Source organism: Lutra lutra, chromosome 5, assembly GCF_902655055.1.
Source record: "Lutra lutra chromosome 5, mLutLut1.2, whole genome shotgun sequence".
NCBI classification, from domain to species: domain Eukaryota; kingdom Metazoa; phylum Chordata; class Mammalia; order Carnivora; family Mustelidae; genus Lutra; species Lutra lutra.
The window spans coordinates 50629614-50649681 of record NC_062282.1 but is presented as its reverse complement, the minus strand read 5'-3'; the positions used below and the strand labels follow the sequence as shown (position 1 = coordinate 50649681).

At 38.0% G+C, this 20068-nt stretch overlaps 1 protein-coding gene across 1 annotated transcript in view; it reads left to right on the top strand.

The window, feature by feature from the left end:
- Positions 1 to 326: 326 nt before the first annotated feature.
- RNF145 (ring finger protein 145) overlaps positions 327 to 20068 on the top strand; it is a 56219-nt gene continuing 36477 nt past the window's right edge. The window contains 3 exon segments of the mRNA XM_047731441.1: positions 327 to 611; positions 6426 to 6628; positions 15117 to 15225. Of these exon segments, the coding sequence (XP_047587397.1) occupies positions 6445 to 6628; positions 15117 to 15225 (293 nt within the window). The 5' untranslated portion in view covers positions 327 to 611; positions 6426 to 6444.

Genomic DNA, 20068 nt, shown 5'->3' with positions numbered 1-20068 from the left:
GCGCGTGTGGCTCCCGGTGTTTGAGGAGTGTGAGAGCACAAGTGTGTCAGAATGGCGCGTGTCACAGTGCGCGTGCAGGTGTCGGCGTGGTATGCGTCTCCATAGCTGCCTGAGCCCCGCGGCTTGGGCCGCTAGAGGCGCGTGTCTCCCGCCCACGTAGTGGGGGCGGCACAGGAACCACCCGGCCTGGGCGATTGTGAGTGAGCGCGGGCGCGCGCGGGCGCGCGCGCGGGCGGGGTCAGGGGGTGGGGCGCGGTGCGCGCAGGCGCAGAGCTCGAGAGCGGGCAGCGGCCGCCGCAGAGCGCCGGGGGCGGGAGGATCGAGCGCAGTAGGCCATGGCTGCCATCGGCTGTTGAGGGGCTCGGCCCGCGAGCGCCTGCCGCCGCGGACGATGGTGACCGCACGGGTCGGGCCGCTGCCGCCGCCGCTGCCGCCGCCTCCCAAGACGCTGCAACCAAGGGCCGGCGCGGAAGAACCGCCGCTGTGAGCCGCGCCGTCCCGGCCCCCGCCGCCCGAGGAGAACGGGAGGGCGGGCGAGAGAGCCGGGGAGTTGCGGAGCTCGCCTGCCCGCCGGCGGCGCCGCCCTGCGGGGAGGGAGGCCACAGCTCGAGGTGACCGAGCCGTCCGCCCCGGCCGGCCTCTTCTTATCCCGGCGCGTCCCCGCCCCCCGCCCTTCGCACATCCTCCCTTCTCCCCTCCCCCACCCCTTTGCCGGCTCCTTCCTCTTCTCCCGCTTCGCCCCTTCCTTGGTTCACCTCCCTCCTTCTTCCCAGCTTCGGCGGCGTCCCCATCCCCTTTTCACCCGTTGCGTCCCCTCCCTCCCGTCTGTCCTCCCGCAGACCTCTCCCCCGCCCCCCACTCTTTCCGACTTTGCCTTCCCCTCCCTGGGCCCGGTACTAGAGCCCCCTCCCCCAGCTTTCGGTCCTTGTGCGCCGCCTTCCCAGCTTCCCACACTCCTGAACACATCCCTCACCTTACCGCGGCGTTCGTAAGATGCTCTCTCTCTGAGCTCTGCTCCGTCGCCTCCCCAGGACCCCATTTCGAGGCCTTTTCTAAGCCCCTTCCTGAGCTACCCATTTTCTAGCTCCTCCTTTCCAGCTCCTTTTCTCCAGTTCCACTTCCAACTTTACGTCTTTGGCGTCTTTGTCCACTTTGCTTCCAAGCTTCCCTCCCATTTTTCTTTAGACTTATCCTTCTTTGGTCTACTCAGCCTCCTCCTTTCTCTTTTTATGCGGTTTGAGGTTGTTTGGGAGTTCGGAAAGGCCTGCCAAACCATTCTTCGAATGGGGGCCCATTTGCTTTGCATCCCATCTGTCAGCCCTATTTTACCGTGAGAGCGCTCCTTATCCCTTCCTTTTTGTCCCCATCGCTTCCTCTCTCGCCTGCGATCCCTTCCTTCTCCACCTTATTCCTGTTCTGCTTTTTCTACCCAAGACCCTTGCCCTCCCTTTAGGAATGAGTCCCCTAGCTATTCGGCGATGATGAACTTCGCCCGCGTCTGTGTTTGCAAGCTTTTTGGTGCGTGGCGCCGTGGAGCGAGCACCCTTGGCCAGACGAGGGGAGCTCCCTGGCGCGGGCTTCTCTACTGGCAGAGTTTTTGCGAACGTAATCCCCTAGCCCCGCGGCGGCAGCGGCCCTGCTGCTGCGCTGCCTGCTTTGCAGCGAGCTGGGTTGGGGTTACTATAGTTCAAACGCCAATGAGATCAGCAGGCAGAGCGCGGGGGGGCGGGGAAGACGGGGGAGGAGGTGCGGGGAGAAAGGAAGGGGGCTTTGCAGTGAGAAGGCATCAAAGATTAATGGATGGCTTTGCATCGCCGTCTGCAGTAAACAGGAAACTAGTTTAAAAGGAAAGGAGAGGACTGTGTGTCTTTATTTTTTAAAATACGGACTGTGCCGATCTACTGAATCTTGAATCATACCCAAAGGATGAGCTGTTGGTGCTGCAGTCGTGACCCAGGCTGAGCGCCCAATGGCAGGGATAGCAGTTCTTATTCCCTGCCTGGCCTCCTAAGAATTGAAAGATGGTCCGGTTATTCAGAGAGGACTTCATATTTTTGCCACTTTGGAGATACCGAGAAACCACAGAATTGCTAGTAGTTTATGTGGAAATCAGGTACATACAAAGTTAGCTGGCAGTAGTGTGGGAGTGGGGAGGACCAGCTATATTTAACGCATGTGCCAATGCTTATGTAAGACGTGGCGTTCTCCTCCCGGGTATCTCTTTGGGGGTGAGTTTACTTATGATTTTAGCCTCTAGTTTTGCCCTCTAACATTTTCAGGGCTTACCGTCCTAACATATGGACAGCCAGAAAACCTTTCTTGAGATTGGTTTTAGCGATGGTAGAATTTTTTTTTCATTGGATGGATAAAGAAAAAATGATTTTTTTTTTTTGATGGGAGAAAAAGGTGTAGAAACTTCCAATCTTAAATTTTCTATTGTACTGAATTTAAAATTGGATCATACAGCTTTCTTATATTTGCTTTTTTTTTTTTTTTTTTTTTTTTTAAGGAGTTTATCTAGGAGATGTGAATACCCTCTTTTTGGTAAGATCGAATTTTCTGTTTCTTTTTCTTAACATAATTCTTCAACAGACAAGCTATGACTTTAAAAATGTACATTTTCCGAATAGTTCAGGATGATTTGTTTGATTTCTTCATATTCAAAACCAAAACACAGTGTTTTTAGGAAAGTGTAGAATGAGACTCCTGTGTTTCTTAACCCACAGATATGAATGGTGAACTGTGCAATGTTATACTTGAACAGGACATTACTGTGTAAGTAGTGATTACTGCTTCCAAGCCTGGGAAAGTCATTTAGCGAAATCATTTTGGTCCTGTTTTTGGTTAGCATTTGTTGAGTCTTTTTTTGCTGTTTTAGGAAAGGTTTTTTGTTTTTTTTTTTTTTTTTTTTTTTTTAAAGCTGTTCCACTGTGTAAACCATTTTTAAGTTTGAGTCCCATTTAGTTTACATTATTTGCTGAGATGTTGTTTTGGCATATTACTTTCCCAGTTCTTAAAACATGTAAGGAAAAATATAAAAATCTTTCATGGAGGAGAAAATTTGTGTGACTGTACAGGGCAGGAAATAGCTTATATATTTGGCTACAGGACTATCAGGGCTTTAAATTTTCTTTGCATTCAGTTCCTCTGCTTATTTTTAAGGATTATCTAGTATTGTTTTGATTTTAAGAGAAATTTAAGCTCCTTCTGACTTGGAATATGCTCATTAGTTCTGAGAATAACTTTCAAAAAAAAATAAATTAGGCTTGAACCAAACATCATAGAAGTACAATCTTTTTTACCCCAGGAGAGAAATCTCCATTTTTCCTTCATGCTTCTAATAGAGTGGCTTGGCAAATGTGAATGAGTTCAGTGATTTTATTTTATTTATTTATTTTTAAAAAGATTTATTTATTGAGAGAGGGAGAAGGGGCAGAAGAAGAGGGAGAGAGAATTAATCTCAAGCAGACTTCCTACTGAGTGGGGAGCTCCAGTGGGAGGACCGTGCTGGGCTGGATCTCAGAACCCTGAGATCATGACTTGAGCTAAAATTAAGAGTCAGACACATAACCAACTCAGCCACTCAAGCACCCGATGTCAGTAATTTTAAACAAGATACATGTTTCCATATTTTGTTTAGATGTTAATTTAGTGTGGGGTGCTGGAGTGTAGTATATGGTATTTATTTGTGATGGTGATCAACATATCATGTGGCCCTTATACTTCAGAAAGACTCAAAATTATAAAGTTCAGAGGGGAATTTTTTATTTTTTATTTTTATTTTTTAATTTTTTAATTTCTTTTGGTCTTTCCACAGCTTTTATGGGTAGCATTTTAGATTTTTTTTTTTTTTTAAAGTAAGCTCAACATCCTGTGCTGGGCTTGAACTCATGACCCTGGAATCAAGACCTGAGCTGACATCCTGTTGGATGCTTAACTGACTGAGCCACCCAGGTGCACTTGTGGGTAGCGTTTTCTATTTGATTTTCCATATATTGAATTTGTTTCTCCCGTGTCCATATACAGGGCCAGCTTGCCAATGACTTGCTAAAATGTCACTTACATACAGAAATAAATGAAATGTTTAATGAGCAGTAGAGTTGTTATTAAGTGGGCATATTTCTATCCAAGGTCCTCCTTAATTCAGACATTTGAGTCTTGGATATACTAAACAGTAGAATTTGGGGATTATTCTCCAATATTATTTGGTAATGAGAGCTTTAGGAATTCAAAATTTTCTTTTTATTCTATTTGTGAGGCAGGAATAGTGATAATTGAGAGGGAACTTATCCTCTGCTAATGGCCCTCTTTTGTAATAGAGATGATCTTCTGTAAGAATTAGGGAGCTTCCCCCTGCCTTGTTCAGATCTTGATTTGTGATACAGGAGTGGTTATTTGTTTAATTCTTTTTTTCTTTACCCTTTTGAGAGCTATAGCAAATGGTGAAAGTGGGTACATTAAAAAAAAGCAAAACATTAAAAAAGAAGGCTCCAAGTCAGATGAAATAAATACAGACTACAAGTATTAACTCAGTAGTAGTCCCTACAAAAGCAGTAGTGACTTATATTGGATTCTAGAATATGGGAAGAGTTATTTCTCCATTATAATATAAAGCCTCTCAGTGATGTTATTATCTCAGTCTGTGATGATTTTCACACATGCCTGGTGGTTTGTGAGAAAAATCTGTTGTTTGTGTCCTTTGAAATAAACCAAACTGAGTTATCTGTTTGACCACCTCAGTAAGTAGTTATGTTCTGTGTATTTTCTTAGTCATCTAGATAGCTTAGATATATTAACACTTTTTACAAAGGAATTTCTATTTTTGATGCCCAGTAATGGCTATTCTACAACATTTGGCAAACGGAAAAAGAAGGGAATAAAAATCATCTTAGCCCTACTATTGAAAGGATGTTAATGTGATACTTTGGTGTATTTCTTCTCAAAAAAATTTTTTTTTTTTTTTTAGTAATATCATGAGCTTTGAGAAGTTGAAGTTCCTGAATGCTGTAATTTGCAATAAATGTTGATTAGAGTTTTTATTTTTCAGTGCTTTTTTTCCCTTTTAGGACACAACATTCAGTTTTGGCTCTCACAATATTTTTTTCTTATGTAGGAAAATTATTAAATTGGTCTTGTTCATTTAAAGTAATCAGAATTTAGTTTATGAAAATGTTTATTTTGCATTCTTGGATATATCACTTTTGAGTAATGGGAATGATAAATGATCACTCAATGATCAGTACAATCAATTTTCCAGTGAGTGAAGAACTTATAATGGTTTGTTAAGTTGAACTTTTTTCTTAACTGAGCTAGGAAGCTATGAAAATTAGGGGGTAAATTGGAAATACTGACAGATATTTAACCATAGCATAGCAGTCTGTCACTAATTTTCTTCAGAAGTAAATGTTTTCATTTGTCCTGTAATGTCTGAAATTACTGCCAAAGCCGGAAATTTTAGCTCTGTCAGCAAAATTCTTAAAAGGATATTGTCAGAACCAACAATCCAGAATTATCATTACTCTTAAAATTGTCTTTAACCCACTTCTGTTTGCCTTAGTCTCATAATTCCTCAGATTGATTTAAAGCTCTGTCTTATAAAGGAGTGTTGCACAGAATTGTCCTTTAAATAATGGATTGTCCTAGATATCTTTCATCACCTTTCTGCCCCCCCACCCCACTTTTTTTTTTTTAAATTCTACTCCTACAACTCATCAACAGCTGAGCAAAGATAGGGCTACAAGACTCCAAAGCCTGACTTCTTCCATGTGCCAGCATATCTGTGAATCACAGGAAGAATTTGATGAGCTTTGTTTCCCCACTTTGAAGGCAGATTATGGGAATTTCAGATGGAGATTTTAACTTTAATATTGAAGGAAACATTATTGCCAACTATGTTGTCTTTACCTGTATCATGAGTTCTCTGAATTATACCTATGTCATGTAAATTCAGTACTTCAGTTTTAGTTGTAATACAGAAAAGGATAGACTGTGAGATACTGCAAACTAAATATGTAATCATCAAATTTTTATTGAATCTTAGGCTTTTTCATATAATAACCACTTAAAATTTGCTCTTTTTTTTAGAGCTACATAAATCTCAGTTTTATAGGAGTGAATTTTTCCTTTCAAGTTAATTGGACAAACGCTATAGTATTATTAGGGTGTTTTATTGCTAGTGCCCAGAGTTGGAGTTAAGCTTTTTAAAAACAAATTTTGAGGCCTTATCACTTAATCAGATGGGAAGACCTAAAAGAGTCAATGTGAAAACACAATACAAGGCTTTTTTTATGGATACCTGGAAGTAGTAGATGTGATTAAGAGTTTTATATGTTGTATAGTATGTGACAATCCATTAGATTCGTAAGAGAATATCTAAAAGCTATTTGAGGTGACTTATTTTTGTATATTATGTCTTCTGAATTTAGGTCTGCTCCAAGAAAAAACATGGCTGCAAAGGAGAAACTGGAAGCAGTGTTAAATGTGGCCCTGAGGGTGCCAAGCATCATGCTGTTGGATGTCCTGTACAGATGGGATGTCAGCTCTTTCTTCCAGCAGATCCAAAGAAGTAGCCTCAGTAATAACCCTCTTTTCCAGTATAAGTATTTGGCTCTTAATATGCATTATGTAGGTAAGTGTCTATATTATCTTTTCCTTTCTTTTTTATTTGTTTGCTTGTTTATTTTTTTAGAGAGAGGGAGCATGCATGGGGTTGTGGGGAGCAGAAGGAGGAGGAGAGAGAATCTTAAGTAGGCTCCATACTCAGCACAGGGTTCCATCTCACAACCCTGAGATTGTGACCTGAGCCAAAATCAGGAGTCGGACACTTAACCGACTGAGCCACCAGGCACCCCTACATTACCTTTCCTAATATTTTAGTGAGCATTCTGATTTATGTCTATGTAGGTTTTAAAATTAGAGTAAAATGAAATTTGTTTACATTGAGATGACAGTGATACAGTCATTGATGAATGATTAGGAATCTTGTTTGTAGTATAATTTGTTTTACCATTGCATATGGGTTATTAAGGGTAGAAGAAAACAGACAGTTTTGGATTTATTTTACTGGATAAAGCTAGAAGGTAGAATGAAACATTTTAGATTTTTAATATGATGAAATGTAAATAACGAGAACTACCTTTGTAGGCATTTGGCCTGTTCTGATTTGTCTATTTTGGGTTTTGTTAGTACTTCAGAGCTTTTTAAATGTAACATTCTTTATTGTCCCAGAACATTAACATCAGTTGAACACAAGGCATTTATTTCAGTTAAATGAAATGTTGGAAATAACATTTATAATATTTTAAAAAAATAGTCCTTGGAATATAATTGATGTGATTTGGAGTTAGTAGTAAAAGCAATATTGAGAGGTTAAAGAAGTTAAAGTCAAGAAAGTACAGGCAGGAGGGGCACCTGCCTGGTTAGTCAGTAGAGCATGTGACTCTGATCTCAGGGTTGTGAGTTTGAGCTCCTCCCCCTTGGGTGCAGAGATTACTTAAAAAAAAAAAAAAATCTTAGAAAAAAGAAATACAGGCAGGAAACATAAAAATTCATCTAGAATAAAAGTCCAGATTTTTAATTTTTAGGTTAATTTTTCATTTATATGTAATGATAGCAATAATATATTTTCATTTGACATTGCTATTGTATAACTCAAGATGCGGTTTGAATGATGTACTATAGTGGCTTAATAATATTTTTATTATTAGAATTGCCCCTGCAGGTATATGTTTTATAAAATTGTGAAGGGTTTGTCCTGTTTCTGTGAGATTTATGTTTATGTATAGAATGACTTTTAGGGTTCCAGATCTTAGTCCTGAAACCCCCTTATAGCTCTAAGAGATTTCCAAGTAAGCCATTGTGGGGAAAAAAGTATGGTAGTAGAAAAGGCAGTGCACTAGAAGCAGAACATCTGGGTACAATAAATTCTTCTCTTTTAGGTGGCACTACCTTGGGAAATTCTTTGAAATGAGAAGGTTCTTTTATGCTGCAAAACACTATAATTCTCAGCCCTTTATTAAAGGCTTTGTATGTTAGCCAATTTATGGAAAATAATTCCAGTCTGTTATAGAAGAACAATTGGGTACTACTTGGCTTAGATTTTTAGCTTAATCAGCAAAGTAATTCACACTGTGGTTTAAAAAAATGTGCTTATCACATACATTATTTCTGAATAGGTTGAAATATTTATTTTAAAAACAGCTGCCTAATAACCAGAAACATTAATTTTAGCAATTGAATGGGTTATTGTACATTAAAGTTCATACTCTGGCTTATAACTTTGGGAACTCAACTGAGCCTTCTTAAATACACTTATTACATGCTGTGGTAGGATAAGCTCAGTGATTACGTGAGTAGACATTTTCAGCTTGAACAGTTTTTTGGTTAGAGTAACTTCTGTGTCAGACTATTTAGGTAGTTACATAATGTTCCAGTTTACTAGATTTCACCCTTAAATACATTTTTAAAATTCTTTTTTATAAAAATTAGTAATGTGCTTATACATTTATGTTAGAAAAATTTCAAAACATAAAAAGTGTTCAGTGAAAATTGTGTTCCTCCTTATCTCTGGTCATCATCCACTAAGTTTTCTGAGCCCAAGCAAGTAGCTATTTTTATTTCCTTGTGAAAAATTCTAGAGATCTTTTTATGTACATATGTCAATATAAAGATATTGGTAAATATAAATATGTAGCAATAAATATATGTATGTCTTCCTTTTTGTATAGATGACAGGATAATATACACTGTTCTCGACCCGTTGTTTAACTTAATGATGTATCACAGAGCCATTACTACTGTTTTTATATTTTCATGAAATAAAGCTTTGTACTCTGTTTTTATGTTGACTCTTTCTATTATGCCAAATTTTAAGATTCTGATTAAATGTTAAGGCCTCATTCTCCCCTCAGCCCTCCAGTTCTGTTTTGTAGTGGCATAGTATCCTTGTATGGTTATATCATAATTCATTGAACTAATTACTCTTTTTTGCCTTTTCATTTAGTCTTGTACTAAATAATTTTATATAGCTATAATTTTGATAGGTGCAAATATAGCCTTGAGATAAATTACTAGAAGTGAAGTTTCTGGGTGAAAGAGTAGACACATTTGTAATATTGACTGATACTGCTCTCCATAGGGTTTTACTGTTTTGTACCTATAACAGTGTTTGAGAGTTCCTGTAGTTTTATATCCTTATCAAATCAGTGTTCTCAAACTCTTACATTTGGCTATTCCAGTAGGTGAAAAATGGGTGTGTTCTAACTAGTTTTTATTTGTATTTCTCTTATTATGAGTGAGATTGTATTTATCCACATGTTTAAGAAAAATGTGTGAGAGTTGTCAGTTTATGTCCTTTGTTCATTTTTCTTGGGATTTTAGCCCATCCCCCTTTTTTTCCCCAAAGGCACAGGCAGCGCTTTACTGGGGCTATAGCTCAAGCTGAAAAGAGACACAGCATGAACAGAGAGTAGTTAAACTGGCCTTCTCTGGATTATAACTTTTTCTTGCTGATTTGTGGGAGTTTGGTATACATTAGGGAAATTAGCCCTTTGAATTCAAATTACTGGGTTGAATTTCAATTTGGATTGAAATTATTTTTTCCTGTTTTGGTTGTCTTGATTTTTGGTTTATGATATATATATATATATATATATATATATATATATATATATATATATTTTAATGCAGAATTTGTTTTAATGTGGTCGAATTTTTTTTTAATTTCTTTTTTTATAACTTGGAATTTTGACTCAATTACTAGAAAAGACTTCTCTATCATGTTTTATTCCATTATTTTTGTTTCATTATTTACATCTTCTCTTCACTTAGGATTTTATCTGCATGTATATTGTGTTACGGTAAAATTTTTTTCCTCAGGTAGCTATCTGGTAGTCTCCATGTATTTATTAAGTAGTTCAACTTTTCCTGACTGATTATTATATACTAAATTGTCACATCTATTTGGTTTCATTTTTGAATATTTTTTCTTGTTCTTTCAGTGTGTGGTCTTACTGAATACCTAGAGTATTTTATCGTCTGGACTGAGTCCCTTTGTCTCTCAGAGTTTTTCTGACCCTCTTTGCTATGTGAACTTCAGAATTACTTAGTCGAAGTTAGGATGAAGAGATAGCTTAAAGATGCTAACTCTTCTCTGTGTATGAATGTAGAGAGCCTCCCTATGTTCCAGATTTCTTTTGAGCCTTCTGGAGTGTTTTAAAGTTTTCATTATAGCGGTCTTGGGCATTTATTGTTAAATTCATTCCTAGATATTTTATTTTTTTTATTGCAGTTTTCCTTTTCCCCTTTTTATATCCTTTGTTATTAAGAGCTTAAAAATCAAGGTGTGGTTAAAAGTTCGTGTTTATGGAATATAATTGTACCTTCAAATTGAGAAGTTTTCCAGTGTGGGTTATGAGAATAGCAAAAAGAAGTGATTGTTTAAATATAATTGGTGGAATGTTAATTATTGAATTGTATTGCAAAGTGTAGGATATAAAAAGGGAAACAGAAATAATATTGAAAAGGCAGAGTGGAGCCATTTGTGAAAAGACCTGAATACATGTATTAGGTATTACACTTAATTTGGTGGATAGTGATGGGTCAGCGAAGGATTTAGAGCAGGTGAACTGCATTTAAGAAGAGTGATTAGATAGTGTTGTACAGACTCCTGGTTGGGGGTGGGGATGGGGGGCAAGTGGAGAAACCAGAGGTAAGAAGACCAGTTAAGATTTTAGGCAAGAGGTAATGAGAGCCAGATTAGCTTTGTTGAAGTTGGAAAGGAAAACGTGGATATGAGAACAATTCCACTGAAACTGCAATCACTAAAATGATTAGTGACTAACCTAAAATGTAAAACTCGAGCTTTATTTGTGTCCTCATTCTGCAGACCCTCCCATGTTTATGAAGTTGTTGACTGCTTCCTCAGAACAGTGTTCCTGGTTTCTAACTTTCTGACCATTCCTTTTGACTCTCTTGGTTTTTTCTTTAGACTTGTTAAGTGTTGATAGGGCCCAGAATTTGTGTTTAATTTTCATCTTTTGTTGTGTGTGATCTCACATAGTTTGGGCTGTAAATCTCTATGTCCACTTTCCGTTGCTTTTTTGACCACCTAGTGTGTTAGTGTTCCTCCACTATTATCCCGTGGTACCCAGTTTGTACCTCTACTATGCTGCATTCTAAGGATCCTTGTGTTAGTCTACCTTCTTAACTAGATTGTGAGCTCCTTTAAGGTAGGAATGGGGTGGTTTGTTATCTCAGTATTCCTAGCTCCTCACTAGTGCCTGGTACTGAATGGATTTCTAACTACTGTTAGACATCTTCACCTAAATATTCTGTAGATGCTTGAGTTTATGGTCACTGAACTCATCATCTCTACTTCAAACCTCCTCCTCCTTCTGTGTCTCCTGTCTTAATAGCAAAGCTCTCCTCTTGATTACTACCCAAGCTAAAACATTAGAATCATCTTCACTTCCTTGTTCTCAACCACTCACCCATAGATCACCACTAAGACTTATTTAAATATCTTATAGCTGACCCTACCAACTCCATACCAAAGTTGCTGATTTATTTCAGGTCCTCAAATTTTTTCTCCTCACTACTAAAATCATCCATAAATAGCAGAAATTCATACATGGTGTTAGAAACATTCATTAATGTTATTTTAAGTAGGTCATCATTTTTAAATGCTGCTGGTCTTGCGTTTTAATTGTAAATTACTGTTGCGTTAGCTTCATCATTATCAGTAGAGTTTGATGTGGTTTGTTGAAGAGTGACTAGTGATGCATATTTGTGTCAGCCGTAGTTTTGGCTTTTATTTTTCAAGTAGCTAGATTACATACATGTTGTAGTTCAGATAACTAATTCATATTGTTCTTGGTTTAGCAGAATTCATCATTGTTTAAAAAACTTCTCGTGTGATATATTTTGTTGTTATCACAGAGTTATTATTCCACTGGAATATGAAATGGGGGGTATAGGTGAGGCATAGTGTTTTTGTTGTTTTGGTTTTTGTCTTTTTTTTTTTAAGATTTTATTTATTTATTTGAAAGAGAGTGAATGAGAGAGCGTGAGAGGGAGGTGGGTCAGAGGGAAAAGCAGACCTCCTGCTGATCAGGGAGTCTGATGTGGCACTGGATCCGGGGATTCCTGGATCCTGATCTGAGCCGAGGGCAGTGGCTTAACCAACTGAGCCACCCAGGCGCCCTGTTTTTTGTATTCTTTTTTTTTTTTTTTTTTTTTTTACAGCTTTATAAACATATATTTTTATCCCCAGGGGTACAAGTCTGCGAATCGCCAGGTTTACACACTTCACAACACTCACCATAGCACATACCCTCCCCAGTATCCATAACCCCACCCCCTCTCCCAACCCCTTCCCCCCATCAACCCTCAGTTTGTTTTGTGAGATTAAGAGTCACTTATGGTTTGTCTCCCTCCCAATCCCATCTTGTTTCATTTACTCTTCTCCTACCCCCTCAACCCCCCATGTTGCATCTCCTCTCCCTCATATCAGGGAGATCATTGTTTTTTGTATTCTTACCTCACCTATAGTGTATCCAAAGGATTTGAGAACTGATGGCCCAGTCTGCACTCCTTTATTATTGTGTATGATACTGAGGTGTTAGTCACCAGTTCTGTTAGCATCATCTGCCAGTACTTTTTAATTTTATTTACATGAAACTCTAGTGTAACCTACAGAATTTATTATTTCCTGAAAATATCCTTTATTTTTTTAATGGTTTTCATGCCTGCTATTCTTTTTTCCAGGAATGCTGCTGCTTTTTCTTAGCCTGGTAAAGATCCATTCACCCTTCTAGGTCCAGGTCATACTTAATCATTTAATCAACCACAGCCCTTCTAATATTTGTTTATTGTAACACACTTTTGTCCATGTTTATTTTTGCACTAGACTGTGATTTCTTTATTCTTTGGATCTTCCATGTCTAGGAATGCATATGGGTCACACTTTACATGTAATAATTGGTTGAGTGACTGGATAATTGAAAGATTGAATAAATCAGTATGTTCATTCTAGAGGATATTTTTTTCTTTTAAGGTTTTATTTATTTATTTGACAGAAATCACAAGTAGGCAGAGAGGCAGTCAGAGAGAGAGGGGGAAGCAGGCTCCCTGTTCAGCAGAGAGCCTGATGCGGGGCTCGATCCCAGGACTCTGGGATCATGACATGAGCGGGAGGCAGAAGCTTTAACCCACTGAGCCCCCCAGGCGTCCCGTGTCCAGAGGATTTTTTTATGAGATGTGCGTGAGAAGGGAAAGATAGGAATATCTGGAAAGGAAAATGATAGTTCATTAAAAGAAAATTTAAGGAGAGATTTCATGCAATAGATTGAATCCTTCAGCTACAAACACTGAACATGCTTGCTTAATGTAAGAAACATCCTTTTAAATACCTCTGAAGTCCTTTGAGATAGGGATTAACAAAATAAATTGGAAAAATTATTTTAGGAAATTAAAAGCAAATAGAAATACCTATCTCTAGTTTCTGTTGGATTGTTCTTAAAGTTTGGATGTGCAAGAAATCTGAATTCTACCTCTTTAGTCTCCAGCATTATTGCTTCTGTTTCCGTAGCTTTAAGCATGATTGATTTCTTAGCTGTAAGTATGAGAGGAGCACTGGGTACTGAGAAGAGATTACCATGCCCTGATAAAGACTCATTAGTAAGTAGAAAACAGTTATAGGAGATTAGACTGGAACCAGATGTCCTAAGACCTAAAGTGTCAGACTGAAAAGTTAAGAATTTTTGAAGGTTTTTAGAGCAAGAGAGTTGTCTAGATGAAAGGGTTGGTTTTGTACTTAAGTACAGGATGAATGAGGATGGAAAGAGACTGCAAGAAGAATAGCAGTTGGTACACTGTATATTACAGAGTGCGCTGGCTGGGGCATAGGGACTGGAAAGGATGGGTGACACGAGAGACTTATGGGGAAGACTCAGCAGGATTTGGTGGTGACAGAAAAGATGACTTGGTTTGAGTCTGAGTGAATGGGATTTAGGAGAAAAAGAGGCCGAGCTAGCCAGTTGAGGGAGGAAGGGGGGAACTCAGTTTGTACATGTATATGAGAACATTTAAGTGGTGTATGTCTGGCATCATGAGATATGAGATGTCTTAGAATAAGAAATGATGCCTTTTGTGTGTGTGTACTAGGTAGGTTCTCAGTAACTGTTGATAACATACATTTGGAATAGTATATTTGAAGCAACAACATAATTCTTTGAGTTAGATACTTTTTGGAGAGAAAAGCAGTTGTTCAGGGACTAAATTTCCTGTGTTCATTTGGGAGAGTAAAAAGAAAGTGGAGGGGAGAATTTGGAGGTTTAAAGAAAATCCAAGGAGCCAGTTTTGAGGGTGGCCGCTTCAGGTGCTGGGACAAGGATAAGCAGGATGTTTTAGATTTGACAAGTAAGCAGTTGACTGCTGAGGTTTTTTAGAGTGGAAGTTAGTAAGCAGGGCTCTGTAGAGTTTGTAGGTTGTAGAGGATAAAGAGGGAATAGTGGATGGCTAGAAAATGGAAGCACTAGTAGAGATAGTTTATAACATTGTCTGTGGAATGAGAAAAATAGGTAATAGAAAAAGGAAAAATCAGCACGAAGAGAAGTTTTTCTTCAAGATTGGAGGAAGAACACTATACATCCATTGAAAAGAGAGGTGAGCATTGGTGTCAGGGAGAAGGAAGATGTAGGAGATAGAGGGTATTTAGGAATTGGAAAAGTAAGACCTTGAGTCAAGTGGAAGAGGCAGCCTTAGGGACATTAAGGACAGTTCTTCCTCTGGACTAGAGAATAAGAGATTTGATGTAGAACAAATAAGCGGACATCAAGGAAGGGTAGATCATGAGAGGAGTCCTTTTGTACCTTTGTGTGTTGTTTTGATTATAAAGTAGAATAATGTACAAAAAAGTGAAAAATGCTTTATTTTCAACAGATAATCCATATGGTTTTTACTGTATTAAACTTATTTCAGTAGTGAAGTAAAAAACTCAAAGTTGTTGAAACCTAATTGTAAAATAATTTACTTTAAGATCTTTTTTTAGTATGATTAATTGGGAGGCTAAATTAGAATTGTATTTTATTTATAATCTCTTTTTATTTCTATTCCAGGATATATTTTAAGTGTTGTGCTATTAACCTTGCCCAGGCAGCATCTGGTTCAGCTTTACCTATATTTTTTGACTGCCCTGCTCCTCTATGCTGGGCATCAAATCTCCAGGTAAGAATGTGACCTCATTTTTGAAATGTATGACTGAATTTAAAGTTTTTCATTACTGAAAACTTATGTTTCATGAGCACTGTTAAGAAGCTATGGCTTTGCTAAGTATCCCAAACTGTTTTTTTAGTATTTGTTTCCTAAATAAATATTTTTGTATTGAATTAATAGCTGGGGTTATGCTTCAAATTTTATTTCTGCTTTTAAAAAACGATCTTAACATGAAGTAAGCTTTGAGATTATGTTTACAGAGATACTTATGAGCTTTTCTAAATTACCTAAGAAAAGAATTTATAAAGATAAGCTGAAGAACATTTGAACAATTATGGACTTGATTACTTTCACTATTTTAGGAAGGTAGTTTATGCTGCTTGAGAATTGGTGCAACTATGTATATAGTGGATTTATATAAATTATTTGGTGAGGTTCATGGTATAGCCCAGATGTTCTGCAACTTTTAATAATGTGTTTGCTTAGGTCTGCTAGTCCTAATTTTTAAGACTGTGGTCTGCTAGGGAAAATGAGCTTCCTCCTTTGGAACAGAGTGTTAAAATACAGGGAAACTAAAAGCCATACAGTAAATGTAATGGGCATAAATAAATTTGCTGGGTATAATTTATTTTCTTTTTTTATAGAGAGTGCACGTGTAAAATGTGGGGGAAGGGGAGAGGGAGCGAATCTTAAGCAGACTCCACACCCAGTGCAGTGTCCCATGCAGAACTTCATCTCACAACCCTGAGATCATAAGCTGAGTCAAAATCAAGAGTCAGACACTGAACTGACTGAGCCATCCAGGCACCTCTAATTTTTTTTATCTTGTTTGAAATGTATAACCATAATGAAATATACTCCCAGTCCTAAAAAGAATGATGGTTACTTTGCATATTTAACAAGATGTAGCTGTCTGGAGGTCTGAAAAACAGATTTTGGTGTGGGCTTGAAAATCTTAAGATAGCATTTTTATATTACTAGAATTGAATGGTTGATGTAGAAACTGTATTTACTCTCTGATTATAAAATAACACTGTTCACTATAGGTGACTTGGGAAATACAGAAATTTAAAGGCAGTAACAGTCAACTGAAATTACACCACCCAGAGACAGACCTGTTAAAATTTTGGCATTTCCTTCCGATTATTTTTAATATCTTCCAGTTTTCACCACTTTCATGGATATGAAAGAGTGAAAATAATAAAAGTCACTGACTCTTACCCTTGTTGTTGAAGTAGGACCTTCATCCTCCTCAATACTTACCCAGTTGTTTCTCAGATGCGCCAAAGTGCTCTGTAGAAACTCAGTCTTCTTACATTCCATTCCTCTCTTCCTATCTGGTCAATTTCCTCTACTCAAAATGGTACTTGGAAAGTGGTGTTTTGCTCACTGACATCTGCTGTTTTGCCCAGGGTATGTCCTCAGGTGTCAAAGTTGCAAAATCTGGAGCTACCAGGGTAGTGCTACATTTCTTGCAATCCTAACAGTGCTTCACCTAAAGTGAAGACATGAGTTTTCTAATTTTGTGTCACACGAGTATGTCTCTGTGTCTTGGACTCCTTCAAGGGAACATGAAGTAGATTTGTAGCGTCTTTTTCCACATAGCCTAGAGTTAGGAGTCCAGGGGCTAGTACTAACACAGACAACATGATGTCCTTCCCACTGCAGCACCACCAGCCCCAAACCCTACATAGTCTTTTCCTGTGGCCTTACCCAGGACACCTCTGAATCTGAGCTCAAGCTCCAGGTAGAGATACTTCTCTATCTTTATTCATTTTTAAGCAAAAATTGTGTCTGTAGAGTATAATGCAGTAGAGTATATATGCTTCTTTTTAAAAATTTTTTATTTATTTATTTATTTTTATTTTTATTTTTTTAAAGATTTTATTTATTCATTTGACAGACAGAGATCACAAGCAGGCAGAGAGGCAGACAGATAGAGAGAGAAGTAGAAGCAGGCTCCCTGCAGAGCACAGAGTCTGATGCGGGGCTCGATCCCAGGACACTGGGACCATGACCTGAGCCGAAGGCAGAGGCTTCAACCCACTGAGCCACCCAGGCACCCCGAGTATATATGCTTCTGATTCATCATTTTTGTGTAGATGAGTGCCTGGCCACTTATAAGTGCCATATCTTTTGGATAAGTGGATGGGTGACTGGAGAGTTTCAAATGCCATGTTCCTTATTTATTACTCTATAACCTCAGTGTCATTTACTAGAAAGATAGTTCTCAGTTTCCTTACCTGTAAAATGGTGGTAATATCTTAAGGGGCTATTATAAAGATTCAGTAAGATAAAAGATACAAAGCTCTTAGCATAATTTTTGACATGTAAGTACTCAGTGAATTTTTTTCCTTTTTTTAAAAAGTTTTTTAATTCCAATACAGTTTTAACATACAGTGTTACATTAGTTTCAGGTGTACAATACAGTGATTCAACAATTCTATACAGTACTCAGTGCTTATGATAAGTGTACTCTGTAATCCCCATCACCTGTTTCACCCATTCTCCCTCCCTCTGCCCACATCCCCTCTGGTAACTTTCAGTTTGTTCTCTATAGTTGAGTCTGTTTCTTGGTTTGTCTCTCGCTCTCTTTTTTCCCTTTTGTTTTGTTTCTTAAATGCCACATATGAGTGAAACCATATGGTACTTGTCTTTCTCTGTTTTGCTTAGCATCATACTCTCTAGCTCTATCCAAATTGCAGATGGCAAGATTTCATTCTTTTTTTAATGGCTGGATAATATTCCTGTGTGTGTGTGTGCACACCACATCTCCTTTATCCATTCATCCATCAGTAGACACTTAGGCTGCTTCTGCAGTTTGGCTTTTGTAAATAATGCTGCAGTAAACATAGGGATGCATATATCCTTTTGAATTAGTGTCTTTGTAGCTTACTGTAAATACCCAGTAGTGTGATTACTGGATTGTAGGGTAGTTCTATTTTTAAATTTTATTTTATTTTTTTAAAGATTTTATTTTTTTGACAGAGAAACACAGCGAGAGGGGGAACACAAGCAGGGGGAGTGGTAGAGGGAGAAGCAGGCTTCCCGCCAAGGAGGGAGCCCAATTCCATGCTCGATCCCAGGACCCTGGGATCATGACCTGAGCTGAAGGCAGATGTCTAACGACTGAGCCACCCTGGCTCCCCCATTTTTAAATTTTAGAGGAACCTCTATACCGTCTTCTGCATTGGCTGCACCAGTTTGCATTCCCACCAACAGTGCAAGAGGGTTCCTTTTTCTCCACAGTCTTGACAACCCTTGTTGTTTCTTGTGGTTTTGATTTCAGCCATTCTGACAGGTGTGATGGGATATCTCACAGTTTTGATTTTTCTTTCCCCTGCTGAGTGATGCTGAGCATTTTTTCATGTGTCTATTGGCTCTCTGTATGTCGTCTTTGAGAAATGACTGTTTGTGTCTTTTGCCCATTTTTTAGTTGGACTACTTGTTTTTTGGGGTGTAGTGCTCATTTTTTTTTTTTTTTTAGAGAGCAAGAGCTCGAGTGAGCAAACGGGTGGAGGAGCAGAGGGGGAAGGAAAGGGACAAGCAGACTGCACACAGAGCACGGAGCCTGCCATGGGGCTTGATCCTGCGGCCCCTGAGACCACAACCCAGGCCAAAATCAAGAGTGCTCCCTGTGCTCAGTGAATTTTAACTAACATTCTTACGTTTTGTTTTTATTGTGCAACAGTGTTTTATGAGCATTCTTTTAAAAATGACTTTAAATCAGAGTATTTCATGGTACCACTATATAATGGTAGCCCTTTAGAGTTGATAGGTTTCTTTGATTAATCTAAATCCTAAGTCAAAAATCCTTAATCCTTAATCCAAAAATCCTTAATCAAAATCCTAAACTTGAAGATAGAGGTATGAAAATTGTTGCTTTTATTATAATTCTGGGTGAGAAAACAATGATCCTGCCCTCTCCCTCATGCTTTTTTGGTTTCCATGTGGTTTAATGGTGTAGTGATGGCTGAAAAACATGTAGCTCTGTTTTTATATATAGTATTACCATCCAGATTTTTTTAGAGGTCAAACTTCTGTTATGTAAGGATAAAGAGAACCCTGACAATGTCACAAATGAAGACCAGCCTCTTTCTGACCATTCTTCTGGTGGAAGTTTTAACTTTTGATTTTGATTTTTAATTTATAGGAAAGTTTCTTCTAATGTTTAAAGTTTATTTTTATTAGAAAATCAAACTTATTTTAAATAAAAAGAATTATAATAAAATTTTACAGTATACAAAAATATTTCCCATTTTTTATTTCATTTTGATCCTTATTAATAATCCTTTTGGATTTATAGAAGAAAAAAACAAAGTGGGCAAATAGCTGGGAAGGAACAATCTCAGACTTTAACTTGAATGTAAGTTTTCTGATTGTTAGCTTATTCCTCCTAGGGAGGCACATTGTTAGGGGAAAGAAAAGGAGTTTTAGATTCAGACTGGGTATGAACTAGTTTCACTACTTAGTCAATATGTTACTTTGGTAAGTTGCTTTTTTGAAAATGTAAAGAAAGACAATGCCCATTTTATGGAGTTAGGTTTTGTTTATTAAACTAACAAATTTCAAGATGTTTTAGAATTTTCTAAATTCTAAGCATGTTTTAGAATTTTATTATTATACTGTATAGTATATGGTGCTGTCTCAAGTTTAAGCAAGGATGTATTATCCTTAAATTATTCATAATATGTCACATTTTAAATATTGAGGCTTGAATGTATTACATTTATGAAATCCTAAGGCTGAGTTTTAGTTTAAACATGTAATGGTTCAGATTTCATGTGGCAACTTTATAAAGTTTATAACAGCTTTTTTTTAAATAACAGCTTTAATGAGATAAAATTTACATACC